The 25,065-nt window shown below is 43.0% G+C and overlaps 1 protein-coding gene across 1 annotated transcript in view; it reads right to left on the bottom strand.

The window, feature by feature from the left end:
• The window catches only part of MAP4K4 (mitogen-activated protein kinase kinase kinase kinase 4), a 165,890-nt gene that overhangs the window by 66,982 nt on the left and 73,843 nt on the right, over positions 1-25,065 (bottom strand). The window contains exon 3 of the mRNA XM_071430786.1: positions 19,552-19,608. Coding sequence (XP_071286887.1) covers positions 19,552-19,608 — 57 coding nt within the window. The remainder of the gene's footprint in view (positions 1-19,551; positions 19,609-25,065) is intronic.

The raw sequence follows: 25,065 nt of genomic DNA on the forward strand, positions 1-25,065 counted from the left end.
TGTAGATGAACAGGGAAGAGGAATTTATTTACAACCCCTCTTTCATTTCATATAATGAAGGAAACTCAAATGCTACAAGACAAATAAAATATCCCAACAGTTTGGGATAACAAACACAAAAGATATAACCATGCACACCCAAACAGGAACAGAACAAATGACAGGACAGGAAAGTAACCCCATTTGGACTTTCCTCAGGGCTGTTTCACATAGGATCTTTTATCAAAATGAGATGGGGCTGGAGAAATAGTTTTCAAGAGAAATTCAGCAACTCTATCACTTGCCACCATTTCTTTCCTGAAGGGCCTGCCACTGCTCAATACATTGAATTATTTAGGCCAAAAGCAAACAGATAGATTTGCAAAGCAGAGGGGGCAGACTGACAAAATCAATTGTACATTAAGAAATAAAATTTAAAATAAAAATGAATAAAAATAAAAATAAATAAACAAATTTATCAAAACAAACAAACAATACCAACAAAAACAAACCCAAAATACAGAGCAGCACAAACAAGTACCACCACAATAGCCAGCAGTGAGCAGCTGGTAGCCATGCAGCAAGTACCTCACATTACAAGAGACATGGTCCCACCAGTGACCTTTACCCCTCTACAGGACAAGTATCACTCAGGTGGACAGAACTGTCCCTCACAGGCACCCTTCTCCCATGTTAAATTGCAGATCACTTACGCTCCAGGCTTCAGCACAACACTGTGTGCCTAAAATCAGACAGAATGAATCCAGGCTTTGGTCACTGCTAACATCAATGGTTAACACAAGCAAACAACTCCTGGAAGACTACAAGTTTTTATTATGGTCTTAGTCTTCTGACCCCAAATCAAGTAGTAGGTGGAAGAAGAACTTTGTAACATATTGCTAATCCCTCAGCTGTGCACATTCCCTAAGTTTTCTAATGCTTTAATTAAGGGAACTGTCCTCAATAAAATGCTGCGAATGCAGCAATTTTTCCTTCCAAACATTTAAAATGGTCTGCAACACTAACAAAGCTCTGTATTTTGTCAAAAGATAAGTACTAAGAAAAGGCTCAAACCTGAAATTACTGCATTTTCTTTGCAGGCCATCAATTCACTTCTATAAAGTGACATACATTTCAGTGAGCCTGCTACTATGAAGAAACTGATTTAACGCTTCTTTTCTAAAGTGGTGTACCTTTGTCAAATGCCCACTTTTAGTGCAGCCAGTAACCTATGCTCTGTTTCACACCCACAAAAGGAAAACTCAAAATTCTGCACTATGCTACAGCTTCCAAAAATCTTCTTGTAAGCAAGGATTGGTGTGAGATCATGATCTGACTTATTCAACACAAGGTTTCTTTTGTGCAGCAGCCAAAATATGTAAATTGCCCAGGAATAAAAGAAATCATCCGATCTGTACATGTGTCTTACAAACACGACTGGATGACAGTGTGAGAGCACAAGTCCTTACAAGTTTTAATTTCAGGTAATCTTTGCCTGAAGGTTAAACACTTTAGCTCCTCTGGTCCAGTATTAGTCACCGCTCAGCCTCTGTCAGTAATTCACAGCCCTCCCCCTGCCTTAGGCAGAGAAAGGACTGCAAATCCAAAATGCCAGGTGCCAGCAGGGAGGACCCAAGAGGTTCAAAGTACCCAGAGAGGACCCACTCCTCTCACCTGATGAGGGACAGAAGGGATCACAAAAACAGCTGTGACACCAGCCCACCATCGTGTGTTTAAGAAACAGGCTGAATAAATCACTGTCTGCATAGACCATGGGAGGAGACTGCACCAGGTTTGCCAAAATCAATTTTCAAAATACTCCACAAAATGCCTTTGGTTTCTTACACCAACACTGCAAGCAAGGACTGCTTAAAAAGCTGGAAGGAGGAGGCTCGCTCCTACTCCCTTTGTCACCATCTCCACCTTCTCTTCCCTCTCTCTGTTTTGGTGAGAACTGCTCCTCTTAATGGTGACAGAGCAGAAAACTAATATCAGGTCAGTAGCTGTGACACCATCAGATCTGCACAGACCTACTGAAACCGCTCCAAGCCCTTAAACCACCTGCTACTTTCTTGGGAAGGAATGGGCTCCTTCTGCAAAGGGTAAACCCAGGCCCACGATGGATATCAGACTAGACCTGGGATTTTAGCTCCTCCCTGCTCTTCTTCATTCCCAAAACCTACAATGTAACAGCAGCTTTAAGGGTGAAAAAATACCATGCTCAGCTACTCTGCAGGAATATACACAAGATAAATAACTAGAAATATGTAAGCTGAGAGTAGCTTTCTTGAAGCAGACCTCTCCAACTTGCTTGTTCATGTATGAATGAGATCCATGTTTATAACCCTAGGGGTTTTCAAAGCAAGAAGGAATATGGATATTATATTTTACTTCTAAAATACACTACTGCTCAAAAACCCAGCTCTTTAAAAATGGGAAATCCATTACCAAATGATTTACAACTGACTGACAAGATGATGATGTCTGTAATTATCAGATCCAATCACTCAAATTACAATTTACCAGCAGACACACAAACTATTTGATTCACAGTTAACATTTTTTCTTCAGCAATTGCCAGGTCCTTTCTAAAACAAGAGAGGAGACAGACAATCTCTATCAGTAACAAATGCAGCTGCTGATGAGTGGAATTCAGGGATGTCTGAGAGGGGCAAATTTCCCTTCATGTCTGTGCCAAACCCTCCCAGAGGACAGACGACAACCAGGGCTGCAACCAAAAGGCTTTTCCTTTGTGCTCAGACAGGAACAGCTGTTAGACAGGTACAAAGGTACAGCCACGTCTGGGCATGTGTGATAAGCGAGTTCTTTATAAAATTGGTTGCTGAGGTTTTGATTTTCTTTGGTAGATTAACGCTGACTTATGCACACATTTAAAATCGCCCTGCACTGCCAAAGCTCTATAAAGGCTGTGCACTTTAGTGTACAAGTTAAGTGCATTTGGCACTATACTACGATGTACAAAATCATTTCCATGCAGCTGCCAGCAGAAGGGAGCTATATTCTTGGACCAGATGTTTTTGTTGTCGGTGCTGCCAAGCACGCCTGGAAACCTCACAGCTGAGCAGTGCTGCAGGAGTGAATGAACAATGAACAGAGCCACAAGATGCTCATGTCCATCTATTAAATGGGGTGTCACAGTCCCCTCTCTCCCTTACTCCTGCTCTCTGAGCAAGGAAGCCGTGGATGGCCAGCTAATTATTTACCTGTCCTAGAAGAAAAGCCTTTCTGCCTCCATCAGGATAAATAAAAGTAAAAACTGCTTGCAAATATTATACCCCAGCTGCATTTACCCTCAGCTGGGAAGGCGACAAAGAGACCTTGATTAACAGCCAAGAAAATAGGACTGGAAAAAATATAAAACAGTCCTAATGCTACAGTACATGTTTGTTTCTGCTGCTGGGCTGTGAACAGGCAAGCATTTATTAAAAGGTATTTCACTTCAAAAATCAGAGCTGCTACGGCATCTCACTTTCCAGTTTAAAAACAAACAGCTCAGATCCCAGCACAAGTCTCTCACTCTTGAGCTGAAATGCTGAGAGCAGGGGACAGAAGTCCACTTCCCAACCTCAACACCAGCTTCCAGTAAGGCTCAGCTGCTCTTTGCCCTGCTGCCCCCATGCTGAAAAGCAGGGGCTCCTGCCAGACCCTAACCTGCCAACTTTGCCTTGTCCGTCACAACTGCACCACAACGAGCAGAGGGGACCTGCAGGGACCAAAATACTGAATGGTCAGACAGCTGCTCAAAACTGCAGGTGTGCATGCACAGCAGGCAACAAGCAGTCCAAACAGGAACAAGGGAGTCAGGCACCAACACTCGGAAGCTGATGAGAAGAAAATGAGATTTACTCAGTCCAAAACTGTCGTGTGGCAGGCCCTACATCGACCACAAAGCCTGCAAGACAAACTGGAGAGGCCAGGCCTTCTCACCCAGAAAGAAAAAGTCCTGCCATAGTCCAGGAAGAGGTGGAAGCACATCCACCACTCCAGGAGGCTGCTGCAACCCTCCCTGGGCAGCGATGGGCAACACCGCTTCCTAGGCTTGTGGTCAGGGGCTGGCTTTGGTTACTCTACTCACTGGGCACCATACATGTTGAGAGAGGAAAGTGACATAGAAAGGCTCTGTGTGTGTGCCCGTGTGTGTGTGTGTGTGTTATGAGCCTGCTGTGAGCTCTGGAGGCTCTTTTCTCAAGCAGGCAGTTCAGACAGGCACAGCCCACTCCTGTAGCACAAACGCCTGTAAAAAGGGAAACTCAGCAACCTGATTGTAAAATAAAAGCAGGCATAACATGTTTTACTGAAATCCCCCAATACATAATATAATCTGATCTCCCTCAGTAAAAGCATTGATTTGGTTTCCCCAGCCTGCAACAGCCACCACATCCCCTGTGCCAAGCATGGCCCCAGCCTGCCCAGCCAGCATCTGCATTGGAGCTACACCCAAAGCAGTGCCTTCCTTAAGGATATATACAAAAGTTTGGAGTTAAAAAAAAAAAAAAAATCCAGCAAAAACCAAGAAACATGGTCTCTCTTGTTCAGATAAATAACTGGTTGCCCTCCCAGGGATTTTTCTGTTAAAATAAAAGTAATGCTATCACTACAGAGTCTCAGGGGAAGATGACTCATGAGCAGGAAAGGGCCTGTAATTTTGTGCTCAGGGTATTCACCCCAATAGATATTACAACTTTTTACTATGCTAGTCTGGTAACATGATTAAGTAGCAGTCTGAAGAAATCTTCCCTTAATCACACTTGATTTGAAACCAAACTATGAGCATTAGCCCAGCCAAAATGCATGAGAGAGACAGGGAAGGCATTTACATCCAAAAGACGAAACCTAGATTGTTCGGAGAGCTTCAAAATTCAGGAGGATAAGGTTGAAGGCACCGGATTTGCTCAGAGCAGAGCTGTGTGACAATGAAGTCATGCACAAAGGGACAGCTGCAGCAACCCTGCCAGGTCCAGCTCTACAACCAAGGCAAGGATCCGCTGGTTGGTTTGGAAACATTACCAAGCAGTATAGAAGCAGCAGAAATCCCACACACAGCAATTCAGACCTCTCCAATAGCTGGAGAGAGGCTGCTAAGTGAAAGACCATGTGTTGCAGAGGTCAGCTTCTGCCAGACTAAGGTATCTGAACAAAGCCTGTCATGGCTGAAGGCTCCTCTCCTGCAGTTTCCTGCAGCCTAGTCCCTTCAAAAGCCACATGTAGAAATCCCAAAGTCCACTCAAAAAGAAAAGTCTCACAGAAACTGATGGTTAAATGGGTTAAGCTTGTCTTTGCTGGTTTACTAAAAAACGATGCACACCTACAAAAAGCTTTTAGATGTGCTCTAGATGGCATGAATTGGAAAGTGAGGTTCAGGGGGTGCAGAATAAGGAAAGAAAGAATAGGGAGGCTATTATAAAGACAGAAAAACATAATATTAGTACTACCACCACTGGTAATAATAATAAAATAATAATAAAAAATTCTAAGGTTTTGGGTGCCTTTTTATTTTCTTTAACTAAAAAATTCTCCCCAAAACAGCTCCATCTGTAGTCTCTGAGCATCTGGGGCTTTCTGCCAAAGTGATCAGTAGCAGAGAGCTAGCATTTGTCTCTGAATCGCAGCCATTATGTGCTTCAGTGTTCCCACACCACACAGAAACTGGAGGCACTCACCACTCTTCCTGGGCTAAGGCTGAGCCACTGATCCAAAGCACGAAGGATGAGGGCAGAGCATGTGTGCTGCTGCATATAAAGGCAGGGCACGATGGAAAGAAAAGGACATTGCTGGTTTGAATGACCTATAAAACTTCCTGACTGAAAGCGGGCTTGGCTGAGGGCAGCTCTCCAACTTGCTGGCAAGCCTCTTCAAAGCAAGACACCCAGCTAAAGGTTGTCTCTTTCGTACAATACATCCCTTATTCCCTCACGCCTCTCGTTCGTGAGCAGACGCTCCTCCTGAGGAGCCCCAGAGAGCACATCCATGCCACAGCCACGGCCCAGTTTTGGCCACCCCTCCACAGTGTTGGCCTGGAGAGTGGGCACATGCCCATGCACACCAACAACCTGCACATTGCAGTCACATCCCTTCAGGGAAGTGCAGGGCTCTGCAAAACCCTTAAAGTGGCGTCAGCTGCCCACCAGCCCTACTCGCCTCACACCTGTTTTTCCATTCATCTCGTAAAGATAATTAAAAGAGAAGCTTAAAAAAAAAATTATTGAAAAAGTTCCCTGAACAAAAGATGCAAAAAAACTGCTGAACACCAATAGGTTCCTAGTAGCATAACTAGAACATCTCTGTTATGATGCTGTGTATTAGGTTTCAGAAGAAACATTTGGCTCCTGACATCAGGTAGGAGGCAAGCAGGATTCTCCCTCTGAAGCCCTCTAGTGATGGCCAAAAGCAGAGCAGTCACACATCTATTTGCTTTGAGTGCAATCAGGAGGAAAATGCAGAAAAACACCTGCACAAGCTATCCCTGCTCCTTTGCCACGCCAGAGGAGCGCAGAACAGTTCATGGAACCGCCCTGAGCAGAGTGTTTGTGACTGTTTATCCATGCCCTGAGTAGCCATTTGTCCTCCAAAGGCTGATGAATATGGGTATTTTTGTAAACAATCATGGATTAAACCTCTAATCCAAACAGGAACCAATCTATCCAGAGTGGTTCTTAATCAAGACTCACCAAAAAAACAAAAACAAAAAAAAAAAAAAAAAAAAAAAAAAAAAACACCCACGAAAATTCGTAACAATATAGGCTTGATACTAAATGTCTTTTTCCCCCAGTCTCAAACACTGAATTCCAACTTTTTTATCTATATTGACCTGTAGCATTAGGCTCAATTTCTACTCTCCATTGAATATATAGCTCCTGAATATATGAATTCCCACAAGTGTATATATTCATCCCATGCATTATGAAGCTGCAGAGAAAACCAGTAGAATAAACATCTTCATTTTTATCTAAGAAAATTTCCTATTAGCTGCCAGTCAGTCTTCATCCCACTCTGGATCCAGCATTGCCTCTGGGATTCTAAGTATGCAGGCCTTTCCTAGGAAACAGCAACACACTGCCCAAACCCACTGAAATGCACTCTCCTGCTTTATCAACCAGCTGGATGAAATTCACTTATTACAGAACTAGCTATATAAAATATATAAAAAGGACATTGAGGTGCTCAAGTGTGTCCAGAGAAGGGCAACAAGGCTTGTGAAGGGTCTAGAAATCATGTCCTATGAGACACAGCTGAGGGAGGGGGATAAGGAGGCTTGGGGGGACCTCATTGCTACCTACAACTGCCTGAAAGGAGATGTAGTGAGGTGGGAGCTGATCCCTTCTGCTGTGCCTTCAGTGAGAGGACCAGAGGAAACGGCCTTAAGCTGACACAGGGGAGATTCAGATTAGATATTAAAAAGTAAATTTCACTGTTCAGGTGGTCAGGCATTGGAGTTGGTTGCCCAGGGAGGTGGTTGAGTTGCCATCCCCAGAGGTGTCTAACAGCTATGTGGATCTGGTGCTGGGTGATGTGAGTTAGTGGTTTAGGGGTTACAGTGATAGTGCCAGGTGAGCAGTTGGACTGGATCATCTTGTAGGTCTCTTCCAACCTTGGTGATTCTTTGATTCCATGATATTTTTTATATGTCAGAGTGGCAAATGATTAGATGCATCATATGCAAACAATGTTAAGATGAGCACTGTTTCCCACAGCAAGGCCTGCTCTAACACCTTATATAGCTTCAGAGCACTTTATTGACAAAGAAAATTTAATTCATGCCAATTTAATTCATATCTAACTACTATGTGGAGGAAGAATGAGTGACATTCAGCAAATTAGCAATGGTACCATCCTAGCACACACAGCAAGGGCAGGCTGGGCTTTTGACTCTGGACTTGACTTAAAGCAAACAGATGTCTTTCAGAGGTGGATCTACTTTGGCTACCTGGATTAGTCCACTAAAGGGTTGTTTTCCTTTGCCATTCACTAACCAAAGCACCATTAAACTCAGGGTTAACGAGGCTCTTTGCCTGCAAACATGGGGCATGATCCACAATGCAGTTCAGCTAAGCCAGCCTCCCACAGGTCACCAGGTCAGAGGCAGCTGGCATCACACATCCTCAGCACAGGTTTTCCAGCTCCACCATTGGAACTGAGCTTGCCACACAGCAATTCTTTGCTCTGCTATTATCCTGAACCCTGGAATTCGGAATCCAAATGAATGTTATGGAAATCGTCCAAAGCAGAAAGTGAAATAGTTTATAAGGCAAGCAAACAGACTAAAAATAGCCTGTTACACAGTGGAAAGAATCAGAGGGTAGGGGAATCCCTGCATTGACCTTTACACTTCGTTCTTTATTCCTAAATCTGCAGATTGAAGCGCTACAAACAGTCCCTCAGCAGTTACAGCAGGTGGCTGAGAAAGATGCAGCCAAGATGCTGGAAAGGAGTTGCAGGTGGCTTTCCTCCTGGATTTGCACTGCAAAGGGATGATGGCTCAGGGTTCCTCATCCAGCCTCACAACTCTAACCCTGTGGAGATGATGCTTGCAGGCCAGTTCCCAGAAGCTGCCACTTCCACTCCCTGTCCTGCCTGGCCCCTCTCACCCACTCCCTGGCCAGCTTTAGCAAGGGCAAAAACAGTAGGAAGCTAATCTATATGTATTTTTAAAAATATATACATATTTCCTTACCAGTGAAGCACAGGATGGGACCTGATAGATTCTGGTGTAAGGGAAACTTGGAAGGGAAGGGAAGAGAGGCAGGGCTGTCCCTGCAATAGCATCCAGACACGCAATTGTTTTTGTTGTATTGTAAAACCTTATCTCTAGGGAGAAGTACCTAGAAATGGGGAGACACCTATGTCAGGAGGAAGCCCTGTTAACACAACAGGATGCTATCTGAACATTCACAAATAGAAAATGCAACTATTCCTCCTTTTTTTCCTGCCAGTGGGAGAAATCCTTTCCTGAGTTTACACATACTTTGTTTACATTTGTAGGCACAGAGGATGAGTTTGCACTTACATGCTAATCCATCCACTTTTACATGATCAGTGCCAACTCTTAAAATTTGTGTTGGAAATCAAGACTGGGCTAGGTACATTTCCCAAACTTTTTAATCAGAACTGGGGAGCAGCAGCAATTCTGACATAGAAACAGATATCTCCCCTCAGGGACTCAAATTTGAGTGCAGACTTGTTTGACCATGCAGCCCCCTCTGATCTATAAACCAGTGCAACTCTATTATTTTATAATCAATGCAAAGCTGCACATTTTAAAAATTGCTGCAAAGGAGTGTAGTAAGAGAAGCAGAAAGACAAATTCAGAATGAAAATCAACAAACTCATTTATAAAAATCATTTTGTCCCACAGGGTCAAAGGGAGGCAACTGCAATAAAAAAATGCTAGTGAAAAGGGAGCTGAGGTAAAATATGCAAGAGACAACTAAAACCTTCTGTAATAATGCTGCCTTTGCATCAGTGTTTCCACAGCAGTGACTCAGGGCTGCCTGTCCCGCAGCCCCAGCCAGGACAGGTTAGCACAGGGGGAGCCAAGCAGCCACCAGGATGCTCTCTCTCCCTGCCCAATTACATTTCCATTCAGTAAAATATTCCACATGAGAAAATTATTTTCAAGGATCATGGATACTCTCCTTTCTTACTCTTGCAGGCAGAGCCATGGTGCTTAGCCAGGACAGTAAGAGCTATTCCAAAGGTCTGTGGGCTGCTGCATTTACACTAGGATTTCCACTTAGTTCTTACCACATCTAGAATCAAACACTAAAACTTGGTTCAGGAAGAAGGTGCTACAGTGGAAAATATTCCTGCTGAAGAGAAACACTGCAGAAACACCTCATACACCAGCACACAAAAGCTGAGCTCACTTCTGGAACTGGCCCCTCCACTAGGCAGAGAGAGGGACACTTGTGGAGGCACCCATCAGCTTACAGAATGAGGTGCAAAAGAGAGCAAGTATTGGAACTCCCACCTCCGTATTTTGGACCAGTGATGTGCTAAGTACAAAACTACCATTTTACTTGGTGGTTGTGAGGCAAAACACAACACCCACGTGCTTGCTGTCCACACAGGAACAGTAGCACTTCTGATAGTTAGCTTGTTCACTTCTCAGAGATTCATCTTTCAGAACAAAACACTGATGAAGTGTTCAAGCAACAAAGCCTGACATAAAAAAAAATCAACAGGTAAACATCACAACAAAAATTTAAAAAATGCCTCTGTGGCCAGATTCCCATCACCCTAATCGTGCTTGAAGCAGGGTCTTAATAAAAGAGAGCAAAATTAAACCATGTGCTTATTATGAAGCACCAATCTTTGCAATTTAATGACAACACTGTTGCACTTCTCTCTAAAGTGTTCTCCACACTTTATTTAATGCTTTCTGACAGAGAAACTATTTTCTATGTAGAGGTATGTAGGAGGAGCCTTGTTGGAAAGGATTTGAGACACTTAGGGACTCTGGAGACAAATAGAATCTTCTCCTACACTGATCAACTGAACTAGTTTGCAAAGCGTCTTCAAGGCTCTTTCAACACTAGCTCAGCTGTGTGCTTTCCACTGCATATTTAAGAGATTGGGCACAGGGGAAGCAGAACACTTTAAGCACTAGGGCAGTGTTTATTGTGGTTACAAACCAGCTTAGAGTACAATGAATTCCCAGGTCCTCAAGCATTAGCACTTGCTACCATAATCTCTAGATTCAGGAGCTGGGCTTTAAGACTCTATTTTAGCCAACAATTCCATAGAAAATCATTCAAACTGTGCCTTGCAAAAGAAGCACTGTCAAGGGACTTAGAAAAAACATTTTTGACTCATTAAATATTGGAGAATAAGACTGCTATTTTATCTTTATATATACACACAAGCATGTTAAGAAAGCAGGGGAGAGAGAGATCACACAGGATAATCTCAAATGTACAGTACTAGATTTGTGGACTCATAAACTAAAGAAAGAACCAGAGGAGATTTAAAAATGCTTGAAAGTAATTTTCATGTGCTACACTGCACAGAACTTTTTCCTTAAATAAAAATGAAGTGATCTACTTTCTCCTCATGATTTACTGCAAAACAGTGGCCAGCTGACTGATAATGGAAGGTGGCTAAGGTCTGCCTACCATTTTCAAAGCAGAGGCTATAAATTTCGGCCCCTCCCTTCTCCATGCAGCCTGCCAGTTTTCACATAACTTGTCAGGACTTTGTATCTCTGGAATTTCTCCTCCTCATTAAACTTGGCTGAAGTCGACCAGCAGATCCAAATGGTATTTGGTGGAAAAGAAGGCAGGACATGCTCAGTATCACCAAGAAGCCTCATTTCCTTAGGAAGTCAAGATAAAAATATGGAATGCTGCAGCAAAAACAGGAGGAGCCCAGAGGCAGGTGCAGTTTATAAGAATACAATTAAACACAGTCAAGAGAGATTACATTTCAGGCAGATATATCGCCTTTAATATAAACAGAGAATTAATTTCCCTGACTTTGATCCTAATGCCCAAGCCAGATTTTAAAGTGTATCTCTGAAAGATAGCAGCTTATACTGGACCTGGGATCTTTTGGTTGCCTATGCAGACAGGAAGAATACTCAGCAGACCCGAGTTCAGCCTAGAAACCTGCTAAAACGAAAGCACAATGCTCTGTCACAATCCTTATTGGTTTCACTCTGCCCAAACTGGCAAGAGCACACATGCTCTAACACTGTATTGACAGGGCTGCCTTGTTATCCTTGAGTAGACAGTGTGTCTGACTCACTGGGGGTAAATTGAGCTGTGCTGTGTCTGATAGAAAGGATAAAAAATGCAGTCCCGTACTTTTTGCTATTATCTGCATACAAAACATTTGTTTCCCATCAGAACTCGAACCTCTTTAGACAGCTGAGACAATCAGAGCTCAGCACTGGGGAAGGCAGCAGCAAATCACCTGCACTGAGGCCACCTGCACAAATGCTCCTCTCAGCTCAGAAGAAATGCTCCATCACTTGAATTTGCACAGGTTATTATTGCTCAAATTCATGTTAGAGCAGGTATGACCTGTAGGGTAAAATATCTCAGCTGTGAAAGCATCTGCATGCTACCCACATTAATGCTAACAGTGGTGAAGGCTCAGAGTCCAGGACACAGACTGATGCCAGCAGTCACTTGTATACATATGAAACCACATGTCATTAGTGACCTCTTTGTCACTGCTAACAGCAGGACTTCAGATGATTGCAGGTATCAAGCCTCATGACTGAAGAAAAATAGGCACAGTATTAGAGCATAAATGCATGAGTATTGCCCACCTGGACAAGTAACAGTGCCCAAGGATGGTAACAAGTTCACCTAGATGATTCTCAGTGTGTCACTGCAGCTGCACCATCAGACCAAAGGAAAGAAATTTTTTAACAAGTCCAGACTTGTCCAAAGAACTCAAGACTTGCAGAGAAATCTTCTTAATATGCAATCCTATTCTTCTGCCTATAGAAGTCAGCTGCAGCCATTTCCATTATGCTCCAATATTAAACATGTGCTCTCACATACTGATGAGCAATAACAGATCTTGGTGCCACAGCTGAGGAGCATATCCTGAGCATCCTCTGCCATGCTATAGCAGAGTGCTATCTGCTTCTCTTAAAGCCAGGTAGGGAAAATTTTAAAGCCATCTCCCTACAACAAAGGAGATTCTTCTACACTGCAAACTATAGCAAAGTTCCCTTTATGTAACCATAACTTCAGGTTGTGTCATCTAAACTACATTTCAATTTACAGAGCACTGGTAAAACATTTTCTGCTAGACAGGACAAGAACCCTGCACATCAGACATAAGCATACAGATGAGAAGGCAGAGTCAACACTGCTTTCTTTACACTTCATTCACATTATGTTCCACAATCAACTTTGAGCATGAAGCCACTGCCCAGCCTCAACTGAAAAAGCCATGCAACAGGAATCCTACTCAATGAGCACCATGAAACCTTTACAGCTAAAGCTCTATGGCTGTTGAGAGGTGCTGCAATGGTACCCTCAAGGATCTTCATGGCAAAAGGAACATATCTGTTTCTTTCAACCTTGAAACAGTCAGGTTTCCAAAAGAAGCTTGTTAAAATACATAGAGAGGTATGCCCACAAGGACAACTGAGATGGGCTGTGCATGCAAAGTGTCTTCCTCTCAGGTGGAAATCTTGCATAAGGAGAAAACATAGGTTGAAATAAGCACAGAGAAACAAGCATGTATGAATGTTTTACATCCATTTTCTTCTCTGTCCTTTGCCAATTTTCCCCTCACACAGTATCAGTGCAAAGTTGTATTCACAGGGACACAGTAATGCAGAGCCTTAGTGCTCAACATCAGCTCTCTCCAGCAGTATAATTTCCCAAGCTGCTTGGTAAGAGCCAAAGCTTTTTCCCCTGATCTCAAACTGCCTGTGAAGCTCCCTATTCAGTTTCCTTGCAACTGCATCAAACCAGATATCCTCCCCTTTCCAAATAAGCTTCTCCAGCCTAACAATCTTGCTAACCCCTGAATAATCAGATGAAGAGAGTAGAAGTTTGCCCTTTATCCCAACTGGTGCCAGTACTGCTCCAGGAAATTTCTTGGGTTGAGTCCAGAAATTGAAGCTCTGACTTAAACCAGGTGTTAGATGCGTCTGCCTTGCTGGGAGATAAAGTCACTGCTCCTTGTAAGGACAAAAGGCTTTTCAGAGTTAAATGTCATTCTACTCTGTTAGAACTATGAGCTGGCAATCCAAGAAATTTCCCACCCACCCAAGGGCAGGGGTATTGTGACACGTCTGGCACCCCTGCAAGGCTCTATGCCCTGCCCTCGCCCTGAAGATGGACAGGACCACCTCTGCCTGACCCAAACAGGAGTCTTGCAGAATAAAAAGCAGCATGGAGCTGCAGCAGAGCCCAGTCCCACACAGACACCAGCACCCAGGGCTGAACCTCCTGGCATCAGGTCCATGGAAAAGCAGAGGGGAGAACTGTGCCAAGCTGCTGGGCAAGGGCAGAGGTAGGTGAGGGATCTCAATTAAAGAAGGAAATAGTCAATTATACAAATGCTCTGCAGTTCAACAAAGGCTGCCCTACTGGCTGCAAGACTATTGTAGCTCTTTTTGACCTCCCCCAAAACCAGATGTTACAGCTCAAGGGACCACTCTGTCCAGCTCTGTTTTCCTCTGAACTGTAATATATAATTCCCAGCAACTTTTTTTTTTCCTTAGCCTAATCCCTAGAAGAGATCAGAGGTTAATCAGCTTCAGGAGACCTGGACAGCAGGGCTGTCAAGATTGTAAATAGCTTTCCTTTTTTTTTCTTTTCCACAGAACACTTCTTTATTTTGCCAAGTAACTGTTTAACCAAAGACTGCAGAATGTTGTACAGATTAGTAGCAAGCAATCTTTCATTGCAGGGACAAGCAAGCAGAGTGCCAGTACTCTCCATGGAACAATCTGGATTTTTAGGTCCCTTATCAATTTTCCCCAATTCACATTAAGAAGAAGTGACTCCTATGAAACACTGGAAGGCCACAGACTTTTGGTAACTCGGGTAACTTTAGGTTTGCTTTGGCTAACTTCACAGTAAGTACAGGCCCGGACTGGTACATAAGTACTTTATCAGGCAGCTGCACTAAGCCAGATAAAGCCAGGTAAAAGCACTGCATTCATATCTCTACACTAAAAGGATGGCCCCTATTCAGCTTCTCCAGGCTGGCTTGACCCAGTTCTGTTGCACTGGGCCACAAGGATCTGTATTACCCAAATCTTCCAGAGTGAGCCATCAACTTTTTTTATTTTTCCTTCTTCAAATAGATTGAAATTCATGGATTGTCTTTCAGTTTTCATGGGGAAAACAAGAACATAATATTGCAAACATTTGGTTTGGCTTATTATGTCATTTTTTCCCTCATTTTGTCTGCTAGTTTATGTGGGAACCCACGTTTTTATTTAACAGCAGTTTTTCTGCAGACTGCTTTGAGATGCCCTATGGAAAATGGACAAATCATCCACATGATTGTAGTTTATGTAGTTTATCTTATGGCCATGTAGCCTGTAAGATAGAGATTCACAACAATCCAAGTGACTTTCCTATTGCAACAGAAATAAGGAGTCAGCAGAGTAAGGAAGATGGCAATGAGTAACTCAGGGAGCCTTTCCTGTCTAGGTGTGGGAGATGTGCCATGTTTCTCTGCAGGCCTGGAGGCTTTGGTCTGAGGTTGTTAATTTTTCTGCAGAGGACACACAGAAAGAGCAAGACGGGCAAGCTCTAAAAGCAATCCAACTTCTTTCATAAATCAGCAGGATACAGTATCCAGTTGTTTACTTAGCATAATTTTACACAGACTAGATTGGACAAGTCATGAAACACTGGGCACAAGAGCTGAGAAATGCTGCTATTAAAAAAGGCATGCGGAAAACTTCCCAAGGGATGCCAAGAGCGTGTGTGGGAAGAGGTAGGAGGAAGAAGCAGCAGCGTCAGGGGTTATAACAAACAGAAGAGAAGCAATTGTGTTTTTCCCTCAAAATCAGTTACTAAACTTTTCAAAGAGAAAAGCATTGCTGGAAGTGGAACACAGGAGCGACGCTGGAAACAACCGTGCAGCTGCAAGGAAAGGCTCCAAAGCAGTTAGAGCAGAGTCAGGCTTTAGGGTGTAATGCAAGTTAACAGCTTGGATGCAGGCAGATTTGCCAAGTAAGCTCTGCTAAGGTTTTAAATGCTATTTGCTTCACAAGAAAACAGATTCTTCTAAGTAAACAGGGACTGCTAAATCTTGGGAGTCATGGTAATCTTACGATGATGGAAACCTAACAGTATGGTCAGTGAGTGGAAGGGATCAACATGGACTGAACAGCACCTTCTCCAAACCAGTGTCATAAAAGGAACTGAGACCTTACAATAGAAAGATTAACAACAGACTACATATAATGCCTCCCTCACAAGAAGCATGCAGCGTGAGATTCATCCTACATATGCAGATTTCGTAAAACAATTTTTAAAGCACACATATGCCAATAGCTTGCACTGTTCCCCTTTTACAGTCATTGGGCTCATTGCAACAAGGAATAAGAATAGCTTTCCATTGATGAAAACTGGTGAGGTTTTCAGTTTTATTTGTTCTACACTCCAGTGAAATTTTTTCAGCCTACATGCACTGCAGCTTTGCCCTTCAAAAGTCAAAAGAAGGCCTACCTGTGCACCATTCTGTAGTGATACCTATAGATCTTTAGGTCTTACAGTTCCATTAGCCTTTGCTTTAGTGCTGTAGATCTCAAGATCAGTAAAGATCCAGTCTTCTAAGTATTTTGCTTATTTGTTTAGAAAGGAGGAAATTAGAAGAGGCAGGGAAGTTTTATGCACATCAACAACCCCCAACATTTCAGGCAGCAGAACTAACTAGTCATAATTTATTCAAAGATCAAGCTGATAGGCTTCAGCCTACCTCCTCTTCTCTCATCCTTGCCACCATTCTTTTCAAAATTAAAATCTAAAGAGAAAACCACAAGAAAAGATGAGAAGGATGAAGAGCATTTCCACAGTGCCATGTGCACTCCAGAGTTGTAATATTTCTTCCAATGCCTCGAGTCAGAGGTTATAATACCTCATTTTCTTCACGCCAACCAAAACATTTTAAGGAAAGCCTTCACTCTGACTTTGACATCCCTCCTGTGTGGATGATCAAAGCTTTACAGCCCAGAACTGACATAACTTCACTGATCCTGAGCAATGTGTGAATTGCAGAATCATGGCCTTGAAAACTGAAAATCTGGGGTGTGCCCACAGAGCATGCCAATACATTAGGTTTTCTAATTTGTTAAGCATTTGGCAAAACAAGCACGGGATCAGAGGTATCCCAGAAGAAAGGAAGTCTTGTGTCTGTTCTCAGTTCAGGTTAGTCAGAATAATCAGATATCCCCCATGGCACCGCTTGAATTTAAGCAGAAAGGCATAACGCTGCCAATAAAACACGCACATAGGCACAAATCACCTACAGCTTCAAGCAACCACTCATCAGAAAACCACAATTTCAGTTTTGTGAAAGTTTCCACTCAAGCCTCTTTCTCCATGGGCATGGATATGGTATTACCATTAGCAGTTCATCTAACTGTAGCTCTTAAAGCAGGCAGAGAAGGTGAATTTGTGGCTGTGGTTCCCTCAGCATTTCTTTTGGAAGAGTGCTAAGGGTGGAAGTCACTGACCTCTCTGTCCCCATGTTCACTCCTCCCACTGTCCCCATAAGTTGTGGTGAGCTAGGACCAGGATGGACCCACATTGTTTGCCAGCAAAGGAGGTGTTCATGAAATAAACCCTTGAGGAACTGAGGCTATGGCTTGAGGATATGGCTGTCTCTGGCAGAAATATCAATTTGAGCTGCTGGCCCTTTCCCTGATGGCCAGACTGGATCTTTTCCAGTGTCATGCCACCTTCTTCACAGCAACCACACCAGAGTTTGCAACATCATGTGCTGAACTCAATCAATGAACCAATCCAGCCTGTAAGTAACCAGGGGAAGGAGAGGAGTAAGGGTATTTTAAAACTGGAACCAGAGCCTGTTCACTGATCCAGGTCACCACCTGACCCCAAGGCAGCTGTGCCTGCACAAGTGTTGGGAAACGGGCAAGGAACCAGCGAACAAGGCTGGACAAGAACATCCTGTAGCCACATCTGCCACTGAGGAAATGGTACATGCAACAGTATCACCCATGCCTGGTGTTAAAAAGTGGAGCTGAGTTAGTACAACTGGGAAGAATTTACACTTTTTAGTCTCTGTGAGCTCTCTTCTTTGAAGCGAAAACACATGAGCTCCCCTGGTAGGAATGACAATGCTTTTAAGCTGCATGGGGCTAGCTAAATCTCCAAACTCCTCCCTCTGACTACTCTTCACCCCTAAAAAAGCATTGTACTTATGAGGTAAAAGACAGTGCCAATATACAACTTGCTTTTCAAAACCAGACAAAAATTACCGTAAGTTTCAAAACTTACTCCTGCAATATGAACTTAGCCGTACTAAAGATATACTAAAGACAGCATTTTTCAACGGTTTTCTTTATTCTGTGCAACCTCTCTATTACAACTGTTTGTGATTAATACATGCTATTAAAAACAGAGAGTGTGCAATAGAGCCAATCTTAGTATTATGGAAGAAGCCATTGTCATGCACAGTCCAGCAAGCTGCCCTGTGTAAAACTGCTGCACAGATGAAAACATTTGCTGTGCAAAGAACATTCACTGTGTGTCAATGTACCTTCATTCCTCTTTGGTTTCTCTGCTTGTTAACTGCAGCAAAAAAAGCATTGCCTCCTCATGAAGGCTGCCTTTGAAAATCTTCAGCTGAAAATTGATCTTTATCAAGCCATCTGACAAAAAAGGAATCTAGCTGTTGGCAGACACAACAGCTGAAGTTAGAGAGCAACAGTCACACTGCCCATCGATCACTAGAGATTCAGAGATAAGACTGAAGCCCTATCAGTTGACCTAACCCTGTCTCTTGTTTTCCTCCTCTCCTGCCTGTTTACCCATTACACCCCACCACTCATCTAGGACCTTGTGTCCAAGGCCATTTTTACTTGCTGCACCTATACCCACACTAAGCTATAAAATATTCTGCAGCAATATCCTTGCAGAAGTTTTGCTTGCTATAACCATCCTGGCCAAAGACCCCCTGCTCTGTACAATATACACGCATTAATGTTATTATTCCCCCTGTGCAAGACTGAGGAGCTCAGAAGAATATGACAGTTTGAAAAGACACAACCTCTCTCCAGAAGAGCAGTATCAGTCAAGCTTTGCAGATATCACATGGGAGTATCTCATCTGATTTTATATTTGAAGTTGTTAATTTGTGAATGGAACTCTACATACCACAAATAGAGTAACAGGGAGAAGCCCATGCTTTTCTTCATCTGTTTTGAAAACTTAATTTAAACTGATTGCTTTTTGAACAGCATAAACTGCAAGATGCCCAAGGATTCAAATATAGGCATATATTTTTATTTCTTTGACTGGGTTAATTTCCCCTCTTTCCCATCTAAAGCTCCACAGTAAATCTCCATGGGTCAGTTACTGTAACTACTTTACATTGCTGAATTCTGTTAGCAATCTGCTCATCATTCCTGCAGATGTTTCTGCTTTTAGGCTTCTTGGAACTACAAGGGACTCATTCCTTTGAATAAACATATGCCCTTTGTAGGCTGCAGATGTACCAGGGAGAACACTGTCCTCTACGACAAGCTGACACCTCATCTTCTTCTTTGGTAAAAGCAAGATGATACTTTTCAGAGAAAACAAGTGGGAAGCAAGCAACCTGAACCTTTTCCCCATCTTCTAAGAATTTCTGTAGCACTAAGAGAGTGCTACATGCATCCAATATGCCCTGGGACTGGACAATGCAATTTGTGGAGGCCAAACGCCCCAGCACACAGGCACACAGAAATCTCAGGCAGATGGACTGGAGAGGTCAGGTCCTGCAAGCAAACATTCACATGCAAGGACCATGCCTTTCAACAGAAATATGATGTAAGCCTTATACCATCTCATGATTAAATTTTACACAGTTGCTAATGAAGCAGAAGGCTCTTCTACTCACCTCAGTAACATCCATGACCTTGATGGCTGCCAGCTGACCCGTTTTGACATGGCGACCCTGGTAAGGGAGAGAGAGAGAACAGTCAGCACCAGCATCTCACCCATCCCTTCAGCTAACACAGAGTAAAACACTTGGACAAGAGTTCCAGTCACTGGGTTTTCCCCAGCAATGATACTTCCCTTCTGATACTTCCTAGGAAATACCACAAAAGCTCTAGATAGCTAAAACAACAATAACAAATTTAAAGTGTTCCTCTTCAAATTGCAGTGCCCATTTCTTTTTCTCCACATTAAAATGATGATTATCAAGTACAAACAGGTTATATTCACAGCTTCCTTTCTGTTTACTTTAGCAAAGCTCATAGTCAGTCAGTAATGACAGTTTATGAACATGCCAGAATAAATTCCACATGTTGCATGTTTTATTTGTATGAACCAATACCTAGTACCTAGCTGATATATTACATGCTTTACCTAGTAAACATGATTAGCCCATGATTAGGACTTAGGACATTTCTCACTGGTTGGTCTTTCCAAGTGAAAAAAGTGGGGTTTCTGCAAGGGATGCATCAGACCTGCAAGAGCTCTCTCTGCCTGTCTCACAATGGCTAGACAAGAACAAGACGTCATCTCCCTTCAGCTGCACCACGGTACGGGTACAGTTTCTCAGTACAGCTGGAGCTGACTTAATAGATCCCAGCTCCTGCAGCAGGGAGCTCCTACCCTTCCTTCCTCTGCCTCCTTCCAGCCTCCTGTCACATATTTCTCCCAGGAGCACTGAGCTCCTTCTGGCACTCATTGTATCATATGATAAGCTGATTGAGATCACTAAAATGGCAGAAAGTTAACACAGAAAAAAAGCAAACTGTGGGGTGGGGCAGGGGATTGCAGTCCAGGAAATTAAACTGGTTTGTTCTGCAGTGAAAACAGAGCTGGAGCCAGCAGGATGCAGATCACAGGGCTGGGAGGCAAGCTGCATGGCAGGCCCCTCCAGCCCTGGTGGGCTGTAACTCGCCTCAGCTGACTTCTAACAAAAGCCTTTTTCTCTCCAATGTATGTTTACACGAGGTAGAGACATCAATTAGCTGTTGTGTACTTTTTTTCCTAAACAAGCACTTAGAAATGGTCCCAATATTGGTGTTTTCCAGCTCTCCATTGTTACACTCAGCAGTGTAATACCCAGCAGTCTATCCTAAACCAGTCAAACAGCCCAGGCTCCCAACCACTTTCCCAAGCACCATCTCCAAATGTTCTTATCTGCATCCGTCAAGCTCTCTAGCAACAGGTATGCCCATTAAATGTCTTTGCTTTTTTCACAAATAATGATAAGAATGCAACTAAACATTTAACTGAAGTCATAGTTCCTTCATTTCTCTCCTCAACAATTTCTGAGTTTCCTAGGCAGAAACCTATATGATGGACATGAATAGTGTACTTTCTGCCTGGACTAACATTAACCTCTTTACAAGGTCTTTTGAGACTGGCACCCCAGAACTGAAGCACCCCAAACCACTAGTCTCTTTAGAGAAATCCTGACCCTTTCACACCTTACAATGCCCTCCATGGAAGTAATGGCCAGGCATTACTGGTGCACTCAGAAGGATGAAATGCTGCAGAATTCACTGCCTCAGCTTTCTTCCACAACTCTTCTTGTGCTTCACTCTCCCCCTTACTAACCAATCCACGTGCTTTCTATAAATACATTACTGTGCTCAGGCTTTGCTTGCTCTGTAAACTGGCTTTACCACCGGCATTTCTTTTTACAGCTTGGTCTCAAGCTGGTTTTGATTTTGAAACAAAGTTAGGGGTCGTAACGTGTGCAGTAGTCAACACTGACCTCACCTTGACCTTACTACTTCTTGAACCAAAGTCTTTCAGCCAGCCCAGGAGATTTCCAACTCCAATTTCCCACCATGGACGTCTGCCTAATGACAAAAGCCTGTGGTCCTCTCCTCAAGACTTACCATGCCACAAGGAAGGAGGGGAAAATGGCTTACACTGAGGTGGAAAAATGCCTACTCTCAGTTCTGCCCCCATTTTCCAGCTTTGTTGAAGGAAGTTGAAAGCCCAAGGACATGGGAAGTGCAGTTTTAGGTACAAAAAGAATATGCTAAAGATAACAGAGAAACAAAGACATCTCTGAAGAAAAAACGCTCACAACACAAAGGAGGTCTGAGGAGAGAAACTTTTTTTAAAAAAGCAGTGAAATACAGTTCCCCATTCACTCTGCAGCAAAGTGGAGGTGCTAAAATGGTGGCAGAATATACTCAAGCAGAAAATGTGGCATGCAGAAGAGCAAAGTAGCAGGACAGGATGCCATTTTCATGGAATTTTTACTCTATTTGTCTTTTTAAATCTACTAACTACTGGTGGGCTTGCTATTTCCAGAGAGACACCTAAAATTTCCAAGTGCTCGACTTCACAGCTTTTCTGAAGTCAATGTTCCTCCCTGTGAGACTGGCCCACTCAGGATGACTAATGTGCACCAGCTCCACCACATTTCCCCTGCAGCTTTACGGGATCCTGCTGGTGCCTCCACGAGTGTCCCTATGAAATCTGGGGCCAGCTACAGCAGAACACAGCCACTGCTCATGTTTCACTCTGCTTCTTCTGGGAGAGGAAAAGCTTCTACATAACCCTCCTAAGGGACTGAAAGCAAGGGAACTGCAGAGTGTGGGAAGTGTGGTCTGCTCAGTATCCCAGACCAAATTTAAACCCTGGTCACTTCAGAATATTGTTTAAAATTACTCCAAATACCCTTTTCATAATGTATGGAGCACTTATACTCTAAAAATCTGCAACATATGGGGGGGGAGGAGGAGGGATGGCCTGCATGACATTAATTTATATGAGAGAGGTAAAAAAGACATTTGAAGCCACATTCTTTTCATTAAAAATATTTTCAGAGGTCGGGAAAAAACAAACACCACAAGCACAGCATATAAGCATGAGCAGAGAGTTTGTTTGTTTGTTTATTTGCTTAACAGCTCTGCTCAAGAACAGACCTGTCAAACTATTAGCATGCTGGTATAATTTTGCTTGCAACATGAAATGGCTAAGCATTCCCATTTTGGAAACCAATCGTCAGATTTTCACGGCCAGCTTTTGCTTTGGAAAAATTTGTCAGTGTTAAAGAGAGCAATAATAAAATTGCAATGTGATCGAATGTGAAGAAAGAACTGCAGAAATCATAGATGGGAGAAACCCTCTGAACTCAAATCTCCTGGGATTAAAATTTATTTAAATTCTGCTCACAGGGCACTTTACAAATGCAGTAACCATCAAGGCTCCATCCAGACACCACATCTCAGCGACACCTCTCCACTGGGATAGCATTTTTCATGCAGAATGAGGCCTCTGCTTTAGTGCAGTGTGGACACATGGCCCCTCGGGGCATCCAGGCATCCCCATGGCAAGGCAGAGCTTCTTGCAGCTTTGTTTCTCCAGGCAAATTGTTAGCAATTACCATTTAGATATCTGAAAAGCTCTGCAATATTGCAAAATGCAACCCATGCGGACTGAAAACAGCAGGTTCTTAAAATATTGCTAGGCGCCAAATATCAGAGGCTGAGGATCACAAGACACTGTCCCACAGCCAGAATGCTGTGTGGATATGAAACGTGCCATGTAGACAACAGCAACCTAGAAGGATCTTGCTAAGCAGAAGGTGACTGTCTCCAAAGCCAATGGACTGAAGAAGCTGCAGAGGTTTCTTCAAACAGTGGCACAGCAACAGGTAGAAAAGGCTACCTCATCCTGGGAGTGAGAGTTTGCCTCTTACTGGGTTTCAGCATGGGAACCACAAGAAAACATCAGCACTGTCAGCTTGTCCCCATGGAAATGAGCCTGCCAACACATTCCCTTCATTTAGACCACATTAAGATTTTATTCACCAAAATTTCTGAACTACTTCTTGTTTCTTACACATTCTCCCCACTTTTCTCTCCCTCATTTCACGGTTCTATTCATATTAAAGCACTTGGTTTATCCTCCCAAGGAAGCAGCCTAAGAATATTTTTAAGAGTGCTACTTGTACCACTGCATTTTTAAATGGCCTTTTGGGATGAGCAAGTCAATGGAATTGAGGCTGCCAACCTCAAATCTTGTCCTCTTTCTTCTCATGCAGATGACTGCAAGTTCATATACATAGAGCTGTAGTTCTTCTCATCAACACAGCAATACTGCAGCATTTAACTGGATCTTAAACTGAATCCACTACTTAAGCACATTCCTAGTCATGTCTGATAGCAATATGGTGTTTATTTCTCATCTCAGTGGGCTTTATGCATGTTGAAAAGCAGAGGGGCAAGGGGAATCCGTGGTAGACTGCCAAGATCTGCAGAACATAATAAATTTCAAGTCTTCCCACACCCTCCAAGTCAGTTAATACACCTACTTCTTGCCTCTTTCTTACTTTGCACACATTATTACTGTAAAATTTTTAGTTTAGAAAGGTTCATAGGCAAGTGGTGTTATGTGCTGTTTTTCATGGTGCTCTTTTTCTATTGTGCCTTAATGTTATCAAAGAACTATGCAAATTAAGTGCAAAAGAAATTCCATCAGTTAATTTACCTCTTTTCCCCACCCTACCTTCCCCAATTACCCAAGATATTTATGTCACAGTAACGTATTCTCCTACTAACACAGTTTCAGACCTGTGTATTAACGTGCCTCTGGGAGGCTGTTCCTGGAAGCTTGCTCCCCAGCTAAATGGCATGGAAGCAGCATGTGGGGCAACATCACACATTAAGGAAGGAATGCACCATTTGTGACTCATTACTTGCAAGTTTGGGTTATCCTGTGCCCTGTACACAATTAAGTCTTTGGTAAACTTCTCCCAGCTCCCAGTATTCTATGCTGACAGTTGCAGAAAGAAGAGGAATTGATTTGAAAAAAACAAACGAACAACTAATCCAATTTCAGTTGCCACACTGCACACAGAAGCAGCAGATTTAGACATGCCATCAAGTGAAAATAGCACAGCACCACCTCTTAGTAGTGAGTGCTGTACAATGCCCCGATGGCAAACATAACTTTCCATTTCACTTCTCATTCAGTTGATTCTTAACTCCTACCAGCCTGAGGCCACAGGCCATGAAGCAATCACTCTGTTATTGGGTTGCACGCCCCAGTGCAATAAATGATAACTTATTATTCCAAGGCATGTTTACCATCAGCTCTTTCTGTCACTTGGCAACATAGAAAGTTGTAGACTGATCAACTTTGCATTGTGAAAACTTGGACTCTACGTGGCATTTTTTTCCACCCCCTGAAAAGATCAGGTCTACCCTGTGAAAAGCATTGGGAGTAGTGCTTGTGGAGGAAACAGAACATATTTTTGACAGGCAAAAAGACAGAATGGCACAAAGTGAAAACAACCTCCCTGGTCAAAACCAAAAACTTAAATAATAAATAAATAATAAAGTGTTCTTAAGCAAAAAGTCTACCTAACTACATTTGCAGCCAAAATTATGCTATTTCTACTGATACAGCGTTCTAATAATCATATGTTCCA

Source organism: Agelaius tricolor, unplaced genomic scaffold (assembly GCF_023055355.1).
Source record: "Agelaius tricolor isolate 1412-34295 unplaced genomic scaffold, bAgeTri1.0.p SCAF_7, whole genome shotgun sequence".
NCBI classification, from domain to species: Eukaryota; Metazoa; Chordata; class Aves; order Passeriformes; family Icteridae; genus Agelaius; species Agelaius tricolor.